The 23,656-nt window shown below is 40.8% G+C and overlaps 2 protein-coding genes across 4 annotated transcripts in view; one reads left to right on the top strand and one right to left on the bottom strand.

Moving 5' to 3' along the window:
- LOC127611537 (indian hedgehog B protein-like) lies at positions 1-9,465 on the top strand. Its single transcript, XM_052082111.1, has 4 exons — positions 1-1,147; positions 2,057-2,214; positions 2,456-2,559; positions 5,441-9,465. Exons 1-4 carry the CDS (start codon positions 836-838, stop codon positions 6,103-6,105), a joined length of 1,239 nt encoding a protein of 412 aa, XP_051938071.1. The 5' UTR covers positions 1-835; the 3' UTR covers positions 6,106-9,465.
- The window catches only part of LOC127611525 (myc box-dependent-interacting protein 1), a 19,644-nt gene continuing 5,001 nt past the window's right edge, over positions 9,014-23,656 (bottom strand). Inside the window, exons 11-19 of one of the 3 annotated variants that reach the window (XM_052082094.1) lie at positions 23,457-23,501; positions 21,150-21,219; positions 20,959-21,081; positions 19,848-19,868; positions 17,301-17,651; positions 16,796-16,873; positions 16,101-16,175; positions 11,068-11,169; positions 9,014-10,977 (exon numbers count right to left, since the gene is read on the bottom strand). In XM_052082094.1, coding sequence (XP_051938054.1) covers positions 10,876-10,977; positions 11,068-11,169; positions 16,101-16,175; positions 16,796-16,873; positions 17,301-17,651; positions 19,848-19,868; positions 20,959-21,081; positions 21,150-21,219; positions 23,457-23,501 — 967 coding nt within the window. In that variant the 3' untranslated portion in view covers positions 9,014-10,875. The remainder of the gene's footprint in view (positions 10,978-11,067; positions 11,170-16,100; positions 16,176-16,795; positions 16,874-17,300; positions 17,652-19,847; positions 19,869-20,958; positions 21,082-21,149; positions 21,220-23,456; positions 23,502-23,656) is intronic. The other 2 variants (XM_052082095.1, XM_052082096.1) reach the window with 2 other exon arrangements.

Here is a 23,656-nt window from a genome sequence, read left to right on the forward strand (position 1 = left end):
GGCTTGCCACTAGTGAACTGTACTGTTCCTCCGGGAAATAAATTGGTGACAAGACTACCAACAAGGGCACAAAAACACCGAGACAAAGCTGACAGTGATAAGTGGCGGCGTTGAAGGACAAAGCTGAAGTTTGTTGCATGCCTGCCAAGGCAGTGCAGTGTTCTTATGTGAGTCTGTAAGTGCGTGCGTGTGCGACATGATTCTCCCGTGCGCACTGTGCCCAAGTCGAGAGGCGGGGTGGGTGGCAAAGCGGGGACAGATGAGGGAGAGAGGGAGAGGAGGGCAGGACTGGCAGGGTGCGGTCTGAAATGGCAACGGCTCGTCGTGGATCACTCAAATGGAGTGGATTCAAGTGGAAAGCTGCAGCCTGTTGCGCGCTGTCGTCTCGCTGGGAGCATCAAAAACCTCACAATCCACCACGGGGGATGTTGTGACACTTTTCGCGGAGCAAAAGAAGAGACTGGAAAGACGACCACATTAAAAGCGTGGACGTGCAGTTGCTGCTGTTCTCCCTCTCTCTCTCTCTCTCTCTCTCTCTCTCTCTCTCTCTCTCTGCACCCCCCCCCCGCCCCCTCGACCCACCTCATCGACTTTGAACCTGTTTGTTTAAATCCACGGACTTTACAGCCCTGCGCACCCACGAGCCACAGCCAGCGAACTTTTCCATTCAAGTGGGGAATTTATCGGTGCGCGGATGCTGAGGTGCCCGCTGGAGTAGAGTGATTTGGGGGACACACTGAACGCGGCTGTCCCGGACCATGGACTCGACAGGTGAACCGGAGGCGTACTGAAGACACATATCACCCTCGGGAGAGTCCTCCCTCCTCCCGGGGCGATGCGGATCCCCTTCCTCCTTCTCACCGCCTCTCTGTGCGCCTTGGTTCTCCTCCTCCTACTCGCACCTGTCTCGGAGGGCTGCGGACCGGGGAGGGGGTACGGAAAGAGGAGGCCTCCGAAAAAGCTCATCCCGCTTGCCTACAAGCAATTCAGCCCGAATGTGGCCGAGAAGACGCTAGGTGCGAGCGGGCGGCCCGAGGGCAAAATTACGCGCAACTCGGAGCGCTTCAAAGAGCTGACACCCAACTACAACACTGATATCATCTTCAAGGATGAAGAGGACACGGGTGCGGATCGGCTCATGACTCAGGTGAGAAAGAAGAAAATGAGGAGGAGGAGGAGGAGGAAGATGAGGAGGAGAGCTGGGAACACTTTGCAGTGTTCATGTGCGGACGGAGACGCGCATTTATCCCGTGCAAGTGATTTAGGTCCTGTATGGTTAACCGTGTCTATGAATCACTTCAAAACGAGCAAACCTCACAGTCACATTAAACCCTTTGCTCCGTGCTTGCTGTCAGTTGAATATTTAAACCGAAATGATTTATTTCATTGATTCATAGCTTCAACTCCGAAGCATTGGTTCTGGAGAAAGACTGCTGGGATTATACCTGAATGATGAACAGCTTTTCTGACTTGTCTTAAATGTTTAGGCCACGCGCTGTACACAAAAACGATTCCGTGTGATGTGATTCTAGAGGAGCACCAACCGTTTAGGCATGGGCAAGAATGGGCACAAAAAAATACATTTTTTAAAAAACAATGTTACATTCATAAGAAGGAAGTCCTATTATTATTTGTGAGGTATGTGTATATGCCCTATAATTGGGAAATTTGGGGGAAGATCATTTTTATCAATGTTGATCTGGGATAAATATTGATTTATGTGTGCTCCCCACTTTGTTTCAGCAATATATGACCATCACAATGAACTCATTAACTTTCTGCAATAGATCTTCTGATCTTTACATTTAAAAAAAAACATTGTATCATTATGAATACAATAGCTTTTCACTGGAGTGGTACTGTCAAATTGCTTTTTTTATACTTCCTGGTGCTTTTTCAAATTCTGAATTGTAAAATAATTAACTTTGAGGTGTGCATTGCAGTAGATTGTAAAGACAGAAATTGATTGCTACTGCAGTGCTTCAATTTGCCCTATCACACAAACATGTAGTCTTTTTAATGACTTTTCTAATCTCCCGTGTCCGCCGACTCGCAGCGCTGCAAAGACAAGTTGAACTCCCTGGCCATCTCTGTCATGAATATGTGGCCTGGTGTGAAGCTGAGAGTGACAGAGGGATGGGATGAGGACGGCCATCACTCAGAGGACTCGCTGCACTATGAAGGACGTGCCGTTGACATCACCACCTCAGACAGGTGGGCAATGACAATAACACAATATGTATTAACAGCCATGAGCCAATTTGAATATTAAGTCTTGTGGAATTTATTTTGGGATTTAAACGTGGGCAAATTCCTGTTATTGGAAGTATGGCGTTTCATGAAATGGTGATTTTCATGAGCAGGCCACAAACACACCTGAGCAGGCCAGAGGTGTTCTATGAATAGACGCTTGGTGAATAGTGCCACAGTAATAACGATATGTTCATCTTCACAGAGACAGAAACAAGTATGCCATGTTGGCTCGGCTTGCTGTCGAAGCCGGATTTGACTGGGTCTACTATGAGTCCAAAGCCCATATTCATTGTAGCGTCAAGTCAGGTAAGCAAGCAAACTATTGTGTGTGATTGTATTGAACTGTTTTGTGGCCATTTATCAATATAGTAGTAATGAAGCTAGTAAAATACATAGTTAACAATTCACTGCAGAGCTGATTTAAAAAGTGTGCGTGTCAGTGTGTGTGAGTGTGTGTTGGGGGGTTGTCTGTCTGTCTGTCCGTCTATCTGGCTGGCTGGCTATGTCGCCTATTGAGAACAATAATTGCGGCCGTTCTTGGTCTCCCACTAAAAGTCGTCCGTTTTCCGTCACATTAGTCTATGAAAATGTTAGATGCAATAATTTTGTAGCTAATGTTCTTAAATCTTTCATTGTTATTTTGTTATGTCCAAGCAATTGCACTATTGATTTTGATAATACGATGTGAGCCGCTAGTTTGGCTTTCATGAAAGCGGATACAGAAGGAGCATGTCTGCAAATAGCTAATTTCTACGAATAATTGACACTCTCCTTCATGGAATTGTAAATGCCTTCTTTAATAGTTTACACCATGAATATATCACAAATAATGTGCCGGTTTACTGGCATCACACACACACACACACACAGCTTACACCTAAGCAAACACATATATAATGTACAGGACGGGTAGATACATGTCAGCAATTCTGATGATGATGAGGATCATAACAAGACAACAAGAAACATTTGACTACACAGCGAAGAACATGAGTAACATCAATGGTGGCGAGCGTTGCAGCTTTGTAGTTCTCTGGTTCTTAGTGACCCGAAACTGCTGGCTGCCCACAGTGACAACATGAATGGCGGTCATAAATACGTTTAGCGATGTTCCGCTGGGCTTTGGGAACAAATTCACCTGATTTTAAGGCTGCTTTTAGTCCTCGTTTAGCGAAACAATCCAGAGGCTGAGCAGAGATGTGCACGGCCATCAAGTCTGTCCACTCCACCTGACTGTCAATCACACATCTGACACTGCTCCCGTTAGAGTTGTGATTAGAGGAGTGACTCAGGGGCTTTTTGTCGTTTTTATGGCTGACAGTAACCCGTCATATTCCCAATAAAAGGGACGTAACAATAATAGAAATGTCATATACACTGTAGACAATATTTTTTCCCTGTTATAGCGAATCACAAATAGGTGAATCTTTTCCCCAAACAATGGAGGATAAATTCCGAAAAGAAATGCGACCATATGTTTGAATTTGCAAAATCCAAAGTGGGAATATGAGGGGGTCCACTGGAAAAGTACAACTGTGTAGTTTTTTTTTTCATAATGTCAGATTTACAAGTAGTGGGTCTTGTACAATAGCAGTGCTTCCTTTCATCTGTGTCAGCAGGGGCCTTGCTGCAAGGGGTTTGCATGTTGTGTGGCTTCTCTGTGGGTACTGTGACTTCCTCCCACAATGCAAAACATCAGCACCACATGTTCGGTCAATGAACCATTCTTAATTTCTCTTCAATGTGAACAAAAATGGGTTAGGGTTCACTCTAAGCCTAACTCTTTTGAGCTTCTATGTTTGTGATCGCTCCAGGATGCTCCCCAACTCACACCTGTCATTTTTGTCCCTGAAAATGTATTGTGTTGCACATACTACACTGTATTCTAGTATATTCCTCGTCTCTCATTTAGAGGCGGAGCACTTGCCAAATAATCAGCTAATAGATAAGATACCGATTGTAGATTTGAAGCAATTCCCTTGATGAAACACAAATCATCTAGGGGCTTGAGCGCTAACAATAGTTGAACACATTCCATTGCAAGCTATTCGAACAGTTACGACATTTTGGAGGCCCATGTCTGGTACCGCCAGTTATTTGATGCCAAGCTACATTCTAACAGTCCATTGAGGTTAGTAGGCTGTGAGATGATTAACTCTCTCTTTGTTTTGCTGTTGCTTTTCCTTCGGTAGGTTTCTTTCAAATCTCTTATCTGAGCCTTATCACCTCCTGGTTGCAGACCTCCTTTTCTGCAAGCCGCATACTTACAGAGATACACACCTTTGACAAATATTTGCCCGCCTTAAGACATACTTAAGACACCCACATGCATCCATCGAATATGCGTGTGAATTCACCTCAAATCAGTCAGGCAAAGTGATTTGATGTGATTCCAGAAAATGGCGGAAAACTTTGATTTTTATTCTATTCTTTTTTTTTCTAACTCAGCTGTGCTCACCTTTCACTTGCTTTTTTCCAAACATACTTTCCTGTCTATTTGACCCCAGGCCATGCTTAGATACAATCAGCTGGTTATCCATTACCTCTTGCTGACTACCTCCTCTTGCCACCTCGTCTCACTGTGTCTTAAAGAGCCACCTTACTCAGAAGTATTCTGCCACAAGAAAGTAGTTTGGCCATCTATGAAAGCTTTCAAGAGTCACCCGAGAACAAAAAAAAGAAACATCAATGGTGTTGCCTCATTCATATTGGTTATCCCTAAAGTGAGTCTTCTTGAATTTAAACAACATGTCTTCTGTTGCTGGTATGATTTAACATTTATGTTCGTGTCCTATGCTGTCACTACAGCAACACTGAAGCGTCTCCATTACCATTCATTATTTTAAATATGAATGTAATCACTGACGCACAACCAATTTGAATTGAAAATTGGAAATTTTGATGAAGATATCATCCTGCATGTGTGCAAGACTGCTGACTCAAAAGATGTTGAGGACGTTTTAAACAGTCTGTCTCTAATCCGCTAAGATAATAGTGGTCTTTCATCAGTGTCAAAGTCTGACTTGATTTATGGAGCACTGAGAGTCTGCATGACCATATGTGGAAGTTCAAGCGAGGCTCCTGGAGAAGTTTCTATTATATATATTTTTTATGTTTACAGGAACAAAATAAATGCCTTCATATGATCAAATCCACATCTTGATTTTCTCCCATCTCAATTTTACAGAACATTCTGTCGCTGCCAAAACTGGGGGTTGTTTCCCAGGTGATGCTCAAGTTACCCTTGAGGGCGGAGTCACCAAACTGATGCGTGACCTTCATCCCGGTGACCGTGTTTTGGCTTCCTCGACAACTGACGCTCGTGGTTCGCTTCTCTACAGTCCGGTACTATCCTTTTTGGATCTCCAGACAAACGTCACGAAAATCTTCACCCTCATTGGAACCAACACTGGACTTAATATAACGCTCACGGCGGCACATCTCATCTTTGTCACTGACTGCATGGGTGGACTCAGCCAAGATGGAGTGAGGACAACTTTTGCTAGTGAGGTGAAGCCGGGTCAGTGTATACTGACCTCGCAAGGAACAGAGGCAACTCAAGCCGTCGTGACTTTTGTCGAGGAGAGGCAGAGCACTGGGTTGTATGCCCCACTGACCCAGCACGGGTCTATAGTCGTGAACAGCGTGTTGGCATCCTGTTACGCTGCTGTGGACAATCATCATTTGGCCCACTGGGTTCTAGCCCCACTGCGTTTCGTCCGCACCCTCATGGGTGCTGCGGAACATCAAACTGATGGTGTGCACTGGTACCCCTGGCTTCTACAGAAGGTTGGGGAAATGCTACTGGACCCCAAACACTTCCACCCTTTGGGAACTGAGCGAGGACTCTGACAGAAGAAAAACAAAATCTATTGAAATCAGCTTGTGTATAAGAACAGCAAATCACAGAGCTTTCCACCAAAATAGCAACAGAAAAATGGGTTAGATACAAAATGTGTTGTTTGACTCACTCCACTTGTCTCGATATGCCGTAAGACATCAATAGAGAGAATGAATTGCGATTTCAACACTGCTTTTGCAAATGTGCATAATTTCATTTTCATGCCGCAAATGCGATTCAGGTGTGCCAGTAAACCACAAATTAGTAAGCACTTGGTTATCAGCCACAATACTGACACACACCATATGAAAAAACGCGCTGGGAGACATCTTGAGCAACTTTAATAATGGGTGCCTAGCAGTATAATTGTGATCTAGCATGACTGTGTCTCAGTGGGTTTGTGAAGGCATGATTGAATAAGTTTGATGTGGAAGAACTTCATAGTTGTCAACCCCATCAGAGACTTTGGGGATAAATTGCAACACAAATCAGCAGCCAGGCCCTCTCTCAGCATCTGTGACGCTGATTTCAAATTGTTGTTGTGGATGAGTGACCAAAAAAAAAAAAAAAATCCAGAGGCACTCCAAAATCCTACGCTATTAATGCCACCTTCTCTCCCCCTTATTGAGTTTTGTCTGTCATTCAGTTTTACCTTGGAGCACCTTAGCCTTTTAGCGACTATGATTTGTTATTTTTATGCATTTTGAGAACAGAACAGTCAACACTTAGGCGCATCATTCATTTTTACTTTTTTTTCTTCAAAATGAGACAGTGGCGCTATCACTATAAGTGAAAATATGAGTATACATTTTGGGAGGGCTTGTTTGAACACCATAAATTGAAGAGGACATTAAGGCAAAGATGAATTTGAAGGAATGGAAAAAAGACTGTAAATGTTTACTTGAGCAATTTAGTAATGAAATTAAGTTAATTACACTTCAAGTTTACTCACTTTACTGACTCATTCCTTTCCCTTGTTGTCTGATGTATTTTTTTGACACAACAGTAAGCAAAAATATATTTACAATATTTATTTGAATATTTTTGACTATGTGTTCAGTTTATTGTGAATTTGTCTTGGCTGCAAACAAGGCAGAGTAGAATTGTTGGATTGCAAACATGGTTTAAAAATGGTCGGATTGCATTCAGAATCCCAAGAGTGCAAAATATTCAAATGTTTGCCCAGATGTATTTATCTTATGCGGGTAATCACATAAAGCGTATTCTTGATTCATTTGAAGCAGATTTATGACGGGTTTATCCTCACTCCCTTTGCAACTGGTGCACCAAACAATGACGTACCTTCAACTACAACTTGACTTTCCAAGGAGCAGGCTTGAATATTCTGGCCAGGTAGACACCTAAAAGATCTTGGACTATTCAAACACCGAACCAAATTAAACTGAATTTTATTTTCAACACAATTCAATGCTCATCAATTGTATCATATATTGCAGCAAAACTATTGCACAATCTACACATGTGATCGTGTGGGTCCAGATTGTCATATTTAATAGAAATCACAAGGGGCTGAGCACATCACCAAAGGGTGTTCCAGTGCTTCCGTGAGCTGTGATTCTAATGACTAATCAAAGTATTAATTTCTGTGAATGATGGGCTGTTTACAGGCCACTAATAATTTCTTAAATAAATTTAAAGATAATTTTTGAGTACCTATAGTTGGTCCTGTCCAGATGCAGAAGTAGTCTGTCCTTGGGATATTCAATTTTGTTTTCATTTGTATCATATATGGTGAAATTGTCTTGTAGCCTTATTAAAAATAGGTGTGTGCCATGTTAGTCGACCCCCCCCCCCACCCCCAAACCATAAGGAGGCTATCGAGTGCCACTGAGATGTTGCATGCTGTTTGCAGCTCTATCGGGATTTCTGACTGTCCAATAGGAGGGAATAATCTTGCACTGATGCAAGAAAGTGACTAAAATGGGTTGTTCATCTGCTTCCACCATAATTCTATGATTCATTAATGCGCCGTCTTTACGATCAGATTTATATCAGGAGTTTTTTTTTAACTTCCCTGTGCATATGTTTTATATTGAACGTCTCAGTTTTCTGGTCAGTCTACCAAAATATGTTTGACTCAGACTGTATTAAACTACTGTATAACTAGCTTTTTATACATAATGCTCCATTGCGCTTATTTTCTTCTGCATTTTCTTATATTTAATGATTTTCATTTGCATGAACGTTTTCATTCCATCCATAGATTTCAAACCACGTTTCTAGCGAACATGTATGAAATCCAAATTTTAAATGAGTGTCATTTTCTGCTGGTTTTCAAACCGATTTTCGGATGTAAGTGCTTCATGGAGATGGATAGAGAGAGACTCGGAAGTACTACGCAAAGATTTGTCAAATATGTCTATGAAGCTATTTTCTGAGAAATTATTTAAAGATCTATTTTTAAGAATATAAATGGGGCAATGTTGTGCATTCCTTTTTTTTAAATATTTAACATAAAGTTGTTTTTATTACAACCAAGAATGTGTTTTCTTTACAAGCAAAATGAGGTTAAGAGATAAAACAGGACGAAAATCACTCTGAATAATTTCATGTAATAACACAAGTGATATGCTTGTGAATACAATGTCTTGACACTTTAAGCACAATGAGTGAAGAAACGAGCAGGCAAAGATGAGCCTGAGTTAGTATCAGGTGGTATCAGGGTGGGCTGGTGGTTTGCTTCAGTACCACGGACAGCAATTCAGATTGTGTGTTTTTTTTCTTCTTCTTTCTCATATGTTCTGTACTTTCAGGCAAAGTACACCCTGCTGGTGGCAGTGATCATTGCATATATGACGATCTATCAATATGTATCGAAATAACCAGCAGGGGGTGTTGCAATCTAAATCCCCAAATCAAAGCTTGCTCCAAATAAAAGACACAAAGTCGAAACTGACAGAGGTTTGAAGTCATTTTTTTAATATTGGTTGGACAGTTAGGGAATATGTTTTAATATTTAAACATGTTTTATCCCTTACATAACCACGGGAGGCTTGCTTGAAGAGCAATCGGCAACCAAAATGATAAAAAATAAATTGGAAGAACAAAGCAGAGAGGTGTGGAGCCATTGTTCTCAAAAGTGTAAAGTTGCACATGGAGAGTTAGGCAAACCTCACATGGTCAAATAATTGAACTGTGATTTAAAAAAAAAAAAAGTCTCAGTATGTTTTGCCTCCATATCACAATTGAAGCTTTTTGGACCACAATACACTGTCAAAGTTTTGAGGCAAGCTTGGTGGATTACCACGAGGGCAAGGAGTGGTGTGTATATATCCAAGATAAATGTACTCAAAAGCTCCCTTATAAAAAAAAAAAAATAATCAATGAACAAAACTTTGGGTGGGGAACAACATACAATTCTTCAAAACTAATCCCAGTAGCATTGAAAGGTTTTCACACAACAACACACGGGAAGTCAGCATGCTCACATTAACTCACATACACATATCTTTATAGAATATGTAGCTGTCGTCACTTGGCAAATTACATTTATACACAACAAATGCACAATAACGTCTGGAACCTGTCAACACAAGCCAGCACAAATTTGTTTGTCCTGTCTGGAAAGCTCCCTGTCAAATGGACGCACTCCTTCCAGGGGGTTTGTCCCATAACACTAGCCAAGAAATAAAGAATTTCAGTCCCAAAACACACGTACACATACATACACGCACCTCACTCTCACTTTTACACAGAAATAGAAACAAATGTGAATCTCGGTCGAGTCTGTGAATGTTTTTGGACTATGTAAGAGCGGACCTGACATAAGTACAAAACGCTCTGTACCATCCTCAGTTGGCAAATATGGTGACCGCTATATAGGCTATATCATCATTGCTTGGCGCCATACAAAAATAAAACAAGTAGCTCTGGTGCATATTTGGAAACGTTTGCATTCGTCAGCAAAGTTGTCGTTGATGAAAGTAGGAGTAGCTGATGTCAACTCACCTTTTAAGAGTGAATTAAGCTGGCTCAGTTTGAATATGTTGGATTAGAGTGTGATTAAGTCTGCCTAACTATTATAGTACCAGTCGGAGCTTCTCATTAGTGCCGATTGCTGGAAAGCTTTTAGGCAAGCATCACTTTGTTGACAGTCGTACTGATACTTGAATGCATAATAACCTGCCTAGCAACACTGTTAAACCATTTTTATCACCATGAAAAAAAAAAAATCAAAACAACCAATGGCCCATGTTTACTAGGAATAAGGATTTAAGAATGATTGTTACAGCTGCCCAAGACTAATTGCACTGATTTCTGATTGGTAAACAACAAATGTTAGAATCCGCGACACCTGATCTTAACAGCTCACCCTACCTGAATATTTCTAAATCCCTTGCTACATGTGACCAAAACAGATCAAACCAGAGATTTTTATGTAATAGACAAACTAACTATGTGTTTTCTGTTAAGCAATTATGTGTTGGAGAGTTTCGTGATGAGTTCTATCGAAATTTAATGAGTGAGTTATGGTAAGCCATTACAGAGGCAGCCACATCTGCATTAGTCCTGCATGAGATTAGGATCCCCTTTTCAGCCCAGTTAGCGATAGCACTGTTAGTCTAATATTTGACGCCCTTGAATGGCTGTCATTTCTCTTCTGCAGGAATTCTGATTCCTCAGTCATGGAACTGCAACTTCTGCAGTTCTGCGTCTATGGTCAAAGTCCAAGTATTTAGACAGGGCAAAAACAGGACAGGGAGTGAGGATGATAGGGGAAAAGGAGTGAAGGAAAAAAAGTTGGCCTGACGATTAAACTTTTACAGCCTCTGGGTGAAGTTTTCAGGGAATACTCCTTTGGTTCCATTTTCTTTTTTCTGTTTCCAGTCATCCTCTTTTATTCCCATCAGCCAGCCATCATCCTAAAGATACACACACACACACACACACACAAAGCCAAACATTACTTGACGTATTGTGATGCAAGCATGTGAGAACGGGTGTGTGCGTACCTGTTCATCTGGATTGTCAAAGGGTATGACTAGCACCACGTCTCCCGCCTTCATTTCAAGTTCATCTGTGTCATTTGCTGCATAATCGTGCATCACTTGGACCTTTATCACACATTAATAGAAACAGAAGATGAATCTGTTAAAGCGGGGATGGGCAACAGAAATTCTGGAGGGGGCCACAATTTTTATCACTTCTATAGTGGGGCTCACACACACGTATTACATTTCTCACTGCATTTCCGAAAGATTCACTTTTGTAACCCAACAACAAAGAGTTTGAAGCAAACCACAAAATAACCACAGAGTGTGATTTTTTTTCTTTTCACAATACAAAGGGCTTTCTAGCATAAAAAAACAAAGAAAGAAATAGCATTCAATGGCACAAAACTGCTGAAGAGCAAAACAACATGAAGTGTAGGAAAAAAATCGTGTGCATTTTTTCCACAAAGATCACTTAAAATGTTATTACTACTGAAGTACTATGCTTATCCATGTCATTCAAAATCCACAAATATATATATTTAAATACAGTATATACCTATATATAGACACACACACAAAATGTATTCGTACTACTCATGTCGGTCGAATTATAGCAGGGGTCGGGAACTTATGGCTCGGGAGCCAAGTGTGGCTCTTTTGATGATTGCATCTGGCTCACAGATAAAACAAAATATTCTCAATTGTTTCTCACTGATCATGTCCTGTTCACTCTACAGTTTGCTGCTGGAGCAATTATAATTGGATGATAATGGCCAACGTTGGTCGTTTTTGGGTAAACGGGTAAACGCCCTATTTTGAATCAGTCTGCTTGGTCATTAGCTCAAAGCTAACTAACCCTTTGACAAAGCAGTTGGTGAAAAGAAAAAAAAGATAATGAGTATGGTACACTTCAACTGCAAGCTAATAAGCAGCAACTCCGTGTATGGGCCCGACAAGGTCACAATTCCACTAGCTTTGCTGGATATTTAACAATAGTGAGGAACGGAAAGCCATTCACATTAACGGTTAAGTATAAAAACTAAATTATTTAAAAGAATAGATTCAGAGGCTTATTATACTGATCTTTTTTTTTTTTGAATTCACTTTTAAAATACAGTATATTACATGGCTCTCACTGAAATACATTTCTGAATATTTTTGTCACGGTCGTGGCAGGGAGGCGCAGGGTGGATTGACCAAGATGTATTTATTATGCAAACATGGGCACACTGGAGAATTAGTATCTACAAGTGCTCAAACAAAGTCTTGGAAATCACAAGGAGCCAAAGTAACAAAAGAAACCTGTGACAGAAAACAAACCGCTAGTGATGGGTCCAGCGACACCGATGCATTGACACATGCGCCGGGCTCACAGAGCAAACCACGTGTCGATGCATGTGCTGGCTCATTACGTCACGTGATTGACACGTGAACTGCGTTGACACAGTCCAGGCTTCTAATTGACACACCGGCTGCGTTGACACAGTCCAGGCTGCTAATTGACACATCGACTGTGTTGACACAGTCCAGGCTGCTAATTGACACATCGGCTGCGTTGACACAGTCCAGGCTGCTAATTGACACGTGAACTGCACCGGTGCAGTTTAGACTGCATCGGCTGCTTGGCACAGTACAGGCTGCGCCACTTAGTCCAGGGGGCGTCGACTCAGTGCAGAGGGCGTTGACGCAGCAAAAGCCCACCGCACAGTGTTTATAAGGAAGTGGGTTTGGCGACACAATGCCACTTGCCGAAACAAGCCAGACCTCACTCACGCTCGCTTGTCGAAGTTCGTGTCAGTGCAGACTTCGTGTTCGTGCCTTGCCTTCCTTGCCGATTATGGAGCAGAGACGCAAATCATCCGCCGTGTGGGACCATTTTGATGTCCCGGAGAATAAGGTATTATTTATTTATTCAAATCGCCTTCTGTCGCCGAGAGCCTCTCGGCGAGAGGCACTCGCCGAGTGCCTCTCAGATTATTGACATGTGTTGTACCATTCTAATCCGAATACATTTCAAGGTAACTCTTAGTTACTTCTTATTCACATTTCATTACAGGTGAAATGTCGAATTTGCCGGGTCGAATTGTCATACACCAACAGAAGCACCTCCACCATGCTGAGGCATTATCGGGCCAAGCATGAGAATGAAGTTCGCGATACACCCAGTATTACGCCAGGTATACAAACGTTCACTCATCTTTTCACGGTTGCTATGTTGATGATTTAATTGACAATCAGTAATTATTATTGGTTGACTCTCCACTCCATGTTTGACAATCAAGGTTCCACGAAGCAGCTGTACTGGAAGGACCAACACACTTCTTTCCCAAACCTCTCCCACCTCGCAAAGGAGTTCCTTTGTACGCCAGCCTCATCCGTCCCTTGTGAGCGTGTGTTCTCCACAGAGGAGAAATCGCTTGTAAAAGACGCAACAGGCTGAAGTTTAAAACATTGGAGCATCTTATTTTTCTCAATAAAAATTTGTGAAATAAAAGCCCACAAGCATCCTCATTCAAATGATCTTCACATTATTTGAACACATTGAATGTTGCAAAATGAATGCATGGATGTGAATGATATTGTACACTTCATCATCAAATCGATGAATGACCTTATGAAAATGTTTTGGAACAGTTGTAGATGCAAAACCGTGCTGGCAGCTACAGAATAGATAATAAAAGAAAAATATCCCAAACCATAGGGATCCTCCCAAAAACTAAGGATGTGCTGAATAAGAGATCCTTGTACACATACTTTTATTACTTCCATATTTGACCTATTGTGTGGGAATATGGGGAAATGCCAGTAAAACACTGTTTTAAAACTACAATACAAAGCAATCGGAACAATCACTGGTTCCAAATGGACGGAACCCACAAATCCACTGTTTATCAAATTAAACAATGAAATCTCATGACCTGATTGACTTCAAAATCGCCCAATTAATGTACAAAGCACACAATAATAACCTTTGCCAAAAGATCCAGAAGCTTTTTAAAATTTGAGAAAGTTGTCATAATTTAGGGGGTACTAATCTATACAAAAAAATCCAAAACACGAACGAACATCACACAAAGGAGTGTATCTGTAATAGGTGTAAATCTGTGGAATGATTCTGAAACGGACCAGTAAAATGAGGAACTCTCTTGCTGAGATTAAAAATGAATTAGAGAGTAGTACAAGACAACTACACAAATCAGAATTAAGCTGATAAATTCGATACACTCATTAAATATAGCAATACATCAGAAATACATTGATGAGATTATTTAATATATTAATGAAATGTAGCATCCATTATGAATATGAGAAAATCGACATATACATGTGCTCTAAAGAGTATGTACTGTATATACAAACCTAATGTAAAAATGTATTAGTACAGCATACATAAGGGTAAAAGCATTTGTTGATATTTAGACTTTCTTTCCTATTTAGAAAAATGATCAATTCATATATAAGAAGGGGTAGGACTCGGGGTAGGTTTTTTGCTTCTTTCTACTCCTTTGAACACATATTTGTGATGATGACTATTTTCTTTTCCTTTTTTTATATCCTACCTTCACCTTTTGCCAATTTATTACAGAATTGTATATTTTATATGTTCAATATACAAAACAATTTATCTGTCAGTTCAGTCTGTTAAGTGGGTTGGCTGCCGGGATCTTGAAGGTCCAGCAGGTGGCAGTGGTCAGTGACACAGTATCAGCACAGTATCAACACAGTGTGTCAGTGTGTCGACACGCCTCATGAGGCCTCATGTACCCATCACTACAAACCGCGACAAGAGTGGAGCACACAGACACTCACGTACTAACAACTCACAATAACCCAACAAAGACTGACGCCAATCGGGGAACTAAATACAAGCAAAGAGACGAGACAACGAGAAACATCTGGACAGGACCCAAATGGTTGAGCAACCTGATTGGTTAAACACAAGTGACACTTATTGAGCGATCAAAACAAGTGATAACGAGAACCCTGATTAGGAAAGGACAGCGCCGACTCTTCCTACTCAGGAAACTGAGGTCTTTTGGGGTTCAGGGGTCACTCCTTAAGACGTTCTATAACTCGGTGGTGGCCTCGGCCATCCATTATGGCATTGTCTGCTGGTCAGGCAGCATCTCAGCCCGGGACAGAAAGAGACTGGAGCGACTGGTCAGGAAGGCCAGTTCTGTCCTGGGTTGCTCCCTTGACACTCTGGAGGAGGTGGGCAACAGAAGGATGCTAACTAAGCTAAAAGCTATGATGGCCAGTCCCTCCCACCCCCTCCAGCCCGCCCTGACAGCACTTGGTAGCTCCTTCAGCCAGAGACTGTTACACCCGCGCTGCAAGAAGGAGAGATACCGACGCTCGTTCCTACCGACTGCTGTCAGGCTGATGAATAAAAAATAACAATCATAATAATAATAATAATTAAATTATGTGAAGGAAAATCGTAAATAGTACTGCGATTTATCCATTTTGTGTTCATATTGCATTTAATTGAAAGATGTTTGTTGTTTTTTTTTTCTCTTTCTTCTTTCTACATACATTCTTGCTGCTGGAGGCTGTAAATTTCCCCAGTGTGGGACGAATAAAGGATATCTTATCTTATCTTAACAGTTGGCGACAAAAAGGGCACATGAGGGAACAAAACCAAATGTAACCAAACAGAAACATTTTTGCTTTCATGGCTCTCTTAGTTAAAAAGGTTCCCATCCCCTGTATTATAGGACAGTCAACTAAGCCATAACTACCAAACAGTGGTGTATTTTTTTCAACAGTTTTTTTGTATTTGGGTGTTTTTCCGGTTTTGCTGGATTTCCACATTTACCACATTTTTTTTTATGACAAATGTTGAAAGTTTAGTGGAGGTTTTGGGTTTTTTTTTGTTTTGTTTTTGGAGGGGTTGTAAAAAATATATATGTACAGCATATACAGGTATATATTTTTTTTTTCGATCAAGGGGCCACTTAGAATTGTATTGCATTCCACCCGTTGCCCATTCCCGGGTTTGAGAATTATTTCACTCTGTTGAAATGTTCTCATTCAGGCTCAGGTGTTACCTTAAATAGGAAGCCAGGCGGCATGTCGGGTGAGTCTGCCTTTGCTTCTACTGATTCTTCATTTACTGCAGGTGTCTAGATAGGAACACACAACATAATTTAATTCAGGTCTGTCCAAACATTCTTGTTTGAGGGCCGCATACAGAGAATTGGAAAGGTGAATCCCATCTCCACATTCAGAACCAAAAACAAAACAAACTGTTGTTAAGTGACCATTTTTCAAATAGCTACTTGAAGATCATTAATGTGATGTCCTCATAAATCAGCCATAGAGCACAAAGTGGGAGAAACCATTTTTGCCTCAAAAATTAAATTGTCTTTATTCACAGCAGTGTTTTGAAGATTTGTTATTCCTTAAGTCATAAATGGTTTATTTGATGTACTTTTGACATGCAATACAATACTGTTTTCACTGTGCAATATTGTGTTTAGTGTGTCCTTACTGTGCAATACTGCTAGATGTGCAATACTGTTTTGTTGATGGAACCACTACCTCAAGACCTCAAGTGCTAAGCCTACAGGCCTACTCTCATCATTGTCACTGAAAAATGGATGGGAGGCCGCAAATGCCCTCTGGGCCATAGTTTGGTTAACCCTGATGTAATTCCTTTATTAATACGAGCAAGGAAGTTCCATGATAAATTATCTATGCATCATACTTTTATGAATCAAAGTATTTTTCTGCTTGTACTTACATCTTGCGTTGAAGTTTCTTCTACTGCGTCCACTGCTTCTGCTTCAGGAACAGCTTCAGGAGTTGTTTCAGACTCACCCTGAGACCAAATATACACCAGTAGAAAAGATGAGGCAGACACTGTACATGATCTAAAACCATAAATAATTGAGAATGTGTGAGACTGACACACTGCAAGACAGACAACAACAAAAGCAGCACGATGACAACACAGGCAAGAAGGCTGAATAGAATGCCAAAGAGATTAGAGCACCGTATTCACCTGCAGTTACCCGTATTAATGATGTGAACGGAAATCATCTATAGGCTCCACAATTTGACTTAAGAGAAAAAAAGAATGGATGCATCCATTCTCCCGGTCCAGATGCATCATCTCCATCATAAGAAGTCTCCTTCTTTCTGACTCTTAATCACAATTTTCTTTTATCAAGTTGGCATCTTAAGTTTAAATCTCCTACAAAGCTGATGCATCCACCGCTTTCATCCAGATGCATCCTCTTGGTTACCTGATCCTCTTCATCTGCAGCATTAGGAGGAGCTTCTTCATAGGTGTCAACTGAAGCCTCAGCAGGACTTGCAGCGTCCTCTGCGTCCGGCTGGTTGTCGTTCTCGACCGGACCCTCTGGGGCTTCAGCTACGGATTCATCATAAGCCTGTTGGGTTTCATCGTCCCCCCAATCCTCCTTTGCGTCATAGCGAACTGCTTGGGTGCTGTCATCCCCCCAGCCCTCCGTGGCAGCGGCTATCGGGTCATAGCGGGCGGGCGGCGTATCGTCATCCCCCCAGGCATCTGCGGCAGCCGCCACAGGGTCATAGTGCTTCTTGGTGGGCTCCTCTTGGGCACCGTCATCCTCTGGCTGAGGGGCAGGTGTTAGGTTTCATGGGGTCAGAGTTCAGAAGACATGTTTTACCTCATGACCGGGTTGGCAAATAATTGGGGAAGATGTTGAGGGACACTGAAGTATTAAGGGAAGATATAGCTAACAATTCAGAATTACAAACAGAGATTGTTCCGGGGTTGGGGAGGTTTACTGGACTATTGAGGACCATAATTGGGATTGGATGGGGAAATCACACTTTTGGCTCTTTTCATAACACATTTCATTTTCAAGGATGCAATTTAACGTATCAAAAAGTTGGTATTGCACCCGAAAAAGTCTCTTGAATCCTAACTATATTATTATAATAACGTTTCCATGAGTGGAAGCCACTGTAACATGATGCACAGTTGAAAAATCACCGCTGCTCGGCTGTCAGAAAATGAATCACATACTGAATGAATGATTCCGTTAAATCAAATAAAAATGAACTTATGTATGTAACTTACATACAATTGTATTTAAATTGTTGCGTGAAGACAAATGCATTATACGTAAAAGTTAACTCTTTCTGTACCAGCCAATTCTAAACCAAGTCTGAAAAGACATATAAAAACGTCTTTGGGAGTGTTAAATACAACTAAACTGGCATAACTAATGTACTGAACGAATCTATATTTTTCATATAACACTAAAGAGACCACAAACCACATTATGAGAATCACATGGGTAGATGATTGTCAATATATATGAAATATGAAAATAAATATGGATTCCAGCATTACCGTCACTTAAAAGTGATTTCCCTAATTGTGAAGTATCTAATAATTACAGCATCTGTTCAATAAAATAAAAAGTTGCACACTCATTGTTAGGTCATTTTAAAGGGTCAAAAATAAGGTGAGCGCTTAAGAAATCATGAAAAAAGCAACATATTTTCTCAAGTTGAAAGTAAACTGCAACATATTAGCTGGCGCAATGGGCAGACATCAAACAGCCCAGAACCTGATCATCATCATCATCATTATCATTGTACAAAGGAACAAAAGGCAATTTTGGGAAAACAGACATAAACCTTCACTGGGAAGGTTTGATCTAAAATCAAATGAATAAATTGTAAAACAAAAATGAAAGAAGAATGGCGGTCGAAGGTATAAAGCAGGGGTGTCAAACTCAGGTCCTGGAGGGCCGCCGTCCTGCATGTTTTCCAAGTCTCCCTGTTGCAACACACCTGATTGAAATGATCAGATCATGGTCAAGCTCTGCGGAAGCCTGACATTGAACCTGTTCATTTGAATCAGGTGTGTTGCAACAGGGAGACTTGGAAAACATGCAGGACAGCGGCCCTCCAGCACCTGAGTTTGACCATCCTGGTATAAAGGAAGCCATTTCCATCAGAAGATCAACATGAGCTCTTCTGTGTTTAGTTGGCTTCTAATCACAGAGCAATGGTCATGAGGCAGAGGCGGGGTTGGGTGCGTATCGTTGTAAGAGCAGAAGTGTCATTCCATTGTGGAGTATTGTTGTTTGCCTCAAGCTGTAATTGCAGCAAAGAGCTGTCTCTTCTCTGAGACACGTCTCTCTTACAGTGATGAATGAAAAGGTTAGTTCACGGATGCCACTGTGCAAGCGAGACTCTGTGAAGTTGCTCAGGTTTACATTTTCTTTCCCTCCCTCCCTGCAGGAGCCTTCACTGAAGGTAAAGCCTGACATAAAGGTGAGCAACTTTCATCATTTGTCCCTTGTGTGTTAGATGGCATGTAGAGGGCACGTGTTCTGTCAGTCTAACATACAGGAATACACGAATCAAAAAAATAAAAATGGAGGTCAATTCAGTTTCAAACATTTATACTGATTATTATTCATTTGCAGTTCAAATGTGAGGAAGGTATATTTTTAAGCAGCCAAGTGTATTCCATTCAATTTAAATGTAGAAGATGTTTTTTGAAAAGGAATTGACTGAAGCTCATTTACGAGTTCCATTTGTGCGATGTAAACATAAACGTAATCAAACATTGCAGACATGAGAACAATGCACAAAGAGATTCGGGACAGACGTACCACTGATGGAGTAATGCGTTTAGATACACAAAGCAGCCGTTAAAGAAGTCTCGCAGACAATGATGCTTATATAATGGCTCCGTAAAACAATGGAAAACATTTACTCAATAGTATGTAAATGACGGCGATTATTAAAATGATTTGTAAATAAATAATGGGGGTTGCTTAGCTTACCCAGGAGTCCCAGTTTGCTGGCTGTCGGGGCAGAAGTAATAGCATCAGACTACTTTACAAAGCTGTGTTTTTAGGCCTACTGCTTAAATGTTTTGGTTTAAATCAAAACGAAAGTATCTGAAACTGTGCAACAGCAAAATATATCAAATGGTGTATATTGATGTGTAGAAATCTATACAGTAACTAACAAACACATTGACTTTGCAAATGACACACTGTCAACTCACACTCCCATTGCATAAATGTCAACTTCTACTGTAAATCATTTTAACCGGGACAATTTACCCCTAGTGGTCAATATGCAGTCTTTTATTACGGCTCCCTGTTGATTACAGAACCATGCTGAGCGATCAATATCTCTCCAAAAACAACAATTCAAATGGAGCATAATTATCTCTGAAAAGACTGAGCTGAGATGTTCCTAATGGTGGAGCCAGTAAAAAAATAAAATAAAATAGCACAGAGGCAGCATGCCATTCATCCAGATAATTGAATCCTGACAAGCAGCAGCGCCAAAGGAAAGCTTCATACAATGGAAGCGTGAGTCTCAGCAGTACAGACAATAAGGAAAACTCAACTCTTTTCAATGTTCGCTCTGCACTTTTGTCCACGATCGAAGACCTCATTGTCGAGCATCATAATTAAACTACAGAAAACAGTCAACGGAAGGACATATCTATAAGCCACCATGCTACCAGCTTAGTATTTTCAAAGAAGGCAGAATCCGCAACACCTCACTCCAAACTTTGTTTTGTTCCGTACAAGCACCTAATCATCATATTTCCTATCAAGAGATCCTAATGTGGTATCATATTCCCAACTTTGTGAAATGTGGAAAAAAAAGCTTGAGAAACCTGGCGTCTCAATGATGTAATAAGGCGAGTTAAAAGCTACATATCCATGCCATTACTCTTCCAGCCGTGAGACCTTGAAGGTTTTCGTTGTTCCATTGAAGGCGCTACAGTTCTATCAAACTGATGTCAGCGACAGAAACACTGGCTTGATGGCCACATTTGCACAACAAAGATCATGAAAGATGAAAGTTACAGAGAGAGAAAGAAAAGTGAAATGAGTATTCCACTGTTTGGGAACACCAGTTATCCACACAAACCTCTGTCGGGGAGGTGACACTAATGTCAGGAGTTGCTGCAGAATCAAAGAGGTTGATGATATTTTCCGTTTTCATCTCTTTGGATGGAGTCACCTTGGGTGGAGGAGGCACTGCTGGTCTGAGCTGGAACAAAGACATGAACAATTTAATACCATTTAAAAAAGGTGGCAAATTAGAGATGAGCATCTTACCTTGGATGGGGATTTTGGAATCGGCGGGGGTGCTCCTGGCTTGAGAGTATGGTTGGACTCATCGATGCCACTGAGTCAGTGAGAAATACAGAAAGGGTGGAAAAATAATCCAGGTTGCCCAGGGTGAGCGTACAACACATTAGGAGGACAGCTGAAGAAAGGTGTGACAGAAAAGTTGCAATTCATGCAGAGTGGTCATGCAAGAAAGTGAGCCTCCTTCCATCCCTGCTCGATCCCTCTTGCAATCTCATGCAAGCAGGCTGCGTCTGTGCCTCAATAAATCCTCACAAGAGAGCAGTAGTCGCGGCATCATTAGTTCAAGGGAACATACTGGAGAAGATGACAAAAGCCTCAGAACTGAAGATATTGAAAGAGATGGACAGAAACACTTTGGCGCCAACGTTAAAATGAGGTCGAATCGAATGAGATTCCAGACAAGAGCTGTATTTAAACGATTGCATTTTTTTACTCATTTAATTGAAGCACACACAATGGAATCCAGACCTCTTCCATATGTAAATTGGCAAATAAAATTGAAAACAATTGTGAAGTGACATATTTGTGTCTGCTTCTACATTCATTTGTGATCAGAACACGTTTTGTTTAACAAAAGAACCAATTCTGTTGCATTGCGATTCAAAAGCATGTAGTGCAGCAGCCGTGTTTTTTCTCGTTGTGTTGTCAGCTTCTTTCACCTATGATCTAAAATGTTCTTCGTTAGCAATGCAGTGGATATAAAAAAAAAAAATTTTTTAAGTCATAAGTGTGAATGAAATGAAAATGGTTAAATGCCGGGTAGACCAAGACAAATGGTTTCACAACTTTTTTCACAATGATCGTAACTTGTAACCTGCACAACTCAATTGACTTTATTTCTTGAATGTGTGTGTGTCTTTTCAACTGAGGATGTAAAAACAATGTCAAAATCTCCCAAATATTTGGAATAAAACCATGATTTCTCATCACCAACGAACACGGCTTCTACAGTGACGCATGGTGGTGGCAGCTTCAAAGCTTCATGCTTTACAGATGTTTTTTGGTGAGCTGCAACTGGAGATTTACCAGGAGACAAGGTGGATGGAATTATGCTAGGTTCCAAATACCAGTCAGTGTTACATAACCTTCAGGCTACTGCTCAAAAAAAATGTCAGGAAGAACCTAGTAGAACATCTGCACTTTATTCAGGATTCCGTATTGGCCCCAATATAAGATGGTGTTTTTTGCATTGAAATAAGACTGAAAAAGTGGTGGTCGTCTGTAGTTATTTTCTGTATAAAAATTAATTTGGTGTTCAAAAAGTATTTTTTCAAACTTGAGTCTTGAAAAAGAAGGGGGTCGTCTTATAATCAGGGCCGTCTTGTATTCGGGCCAATACGGTAATCAGTGGCACTTTTAATTGTCTAAATGTTATGAAGTCAAATCGGAATACTGTTGCATCAGTGATTTTTACTTTAGGTCCCGAAAAGATTTCAAGATAAATAAATACATAAATTGACTTGGTCATGTTATACGGCGCGTCATTGTTAGGAAGAGTTTTGAAATGATTCATCATGGGTTCAGCTTTGTAAATAACAAAAATCTGGCATATAAACTGGGGTGTGTAGACTTTTATATCCACGGTATGTTGCAACTATACCATTTGTGTACTACCAAACTAAGCAACCTTTTTTTTTAATCATGTGTTGTACTTTCTAAGTCTAATTAATAAGATAAGTCTGTTCAAAAGTTTTTCAAACTACATTTTCCGCACATGGTAATGAGGCTTTACTCTAGTTGTTTATCCGCTTGTGTATTGAAAGGGATGCGCCCAAAAGTGTGGGCTGTACAGTAATAATGCGGTCATCTTTGAATGTGACATTCTAATTGCAGTCTTGTTAAATGGCAAAATTTGGACACAGCTCTTGAATTTAATCTCAACATATTGTTTGGTGGTACCCAATGAAATTTCCACAACATATTTCTGAACCAGGAAACTGTTTTGATGTAAGACTATATCACTTAGGCTTATAGAATTTTCAACAGTACACTTCCTAATCCTCAGCAAGCTGCAATTTGAAGATTCTATGCACTTGAAGATGAATTGAAATTATGTAACGCACTGGCGCAGCATGAAAGCATTCATGGTTTGCCCATATCTTTCATATCTGCAGCTGTGAGAGCACAGCATTCTTTCCCAGACAGTGTCTGTGAGCCCACTTGCACAATCAAGCACCTTGTATGCGCGCTCAAACCTGCAAACTGACTGACAAACAGACAAGTGGACAGACAGAGCATCACCGTGGTTTTACCACCTTCCTTGCTGATTACCTCCTATTTGCTCCTGACGATAAGGCGCTGCGGTTACCTGTCTTTCTGCAATGAAGGTTCAAATTGGCTTCAGATTAATGATTTGTTTACAAGTGTTTTAATCGTAACACGTTTGTGAAATGCTCTGTTTTAGTTTCAGATAAAGAGGCAAATCTGAAAATTCAACTGACGCTGGATGGAAAATCCATTCCATTATTCAC

Source organism: Hippocampus zosterae, chromosome 12, assembly GCF_025434085.1.
Source record: "Hippocampus zosterae strain Florida chromosome 12, ASM2543408v3, whole genome shotgun sequence".
In the NCBI taxonomy this organism is placed as follows: domain Eukaryota; kingdom Metazoa; phylum Chordata; class Actinopteri; order Syngnathiformes; family Syngnathidae; genus Hippocampus; species Hippocampus zosterae.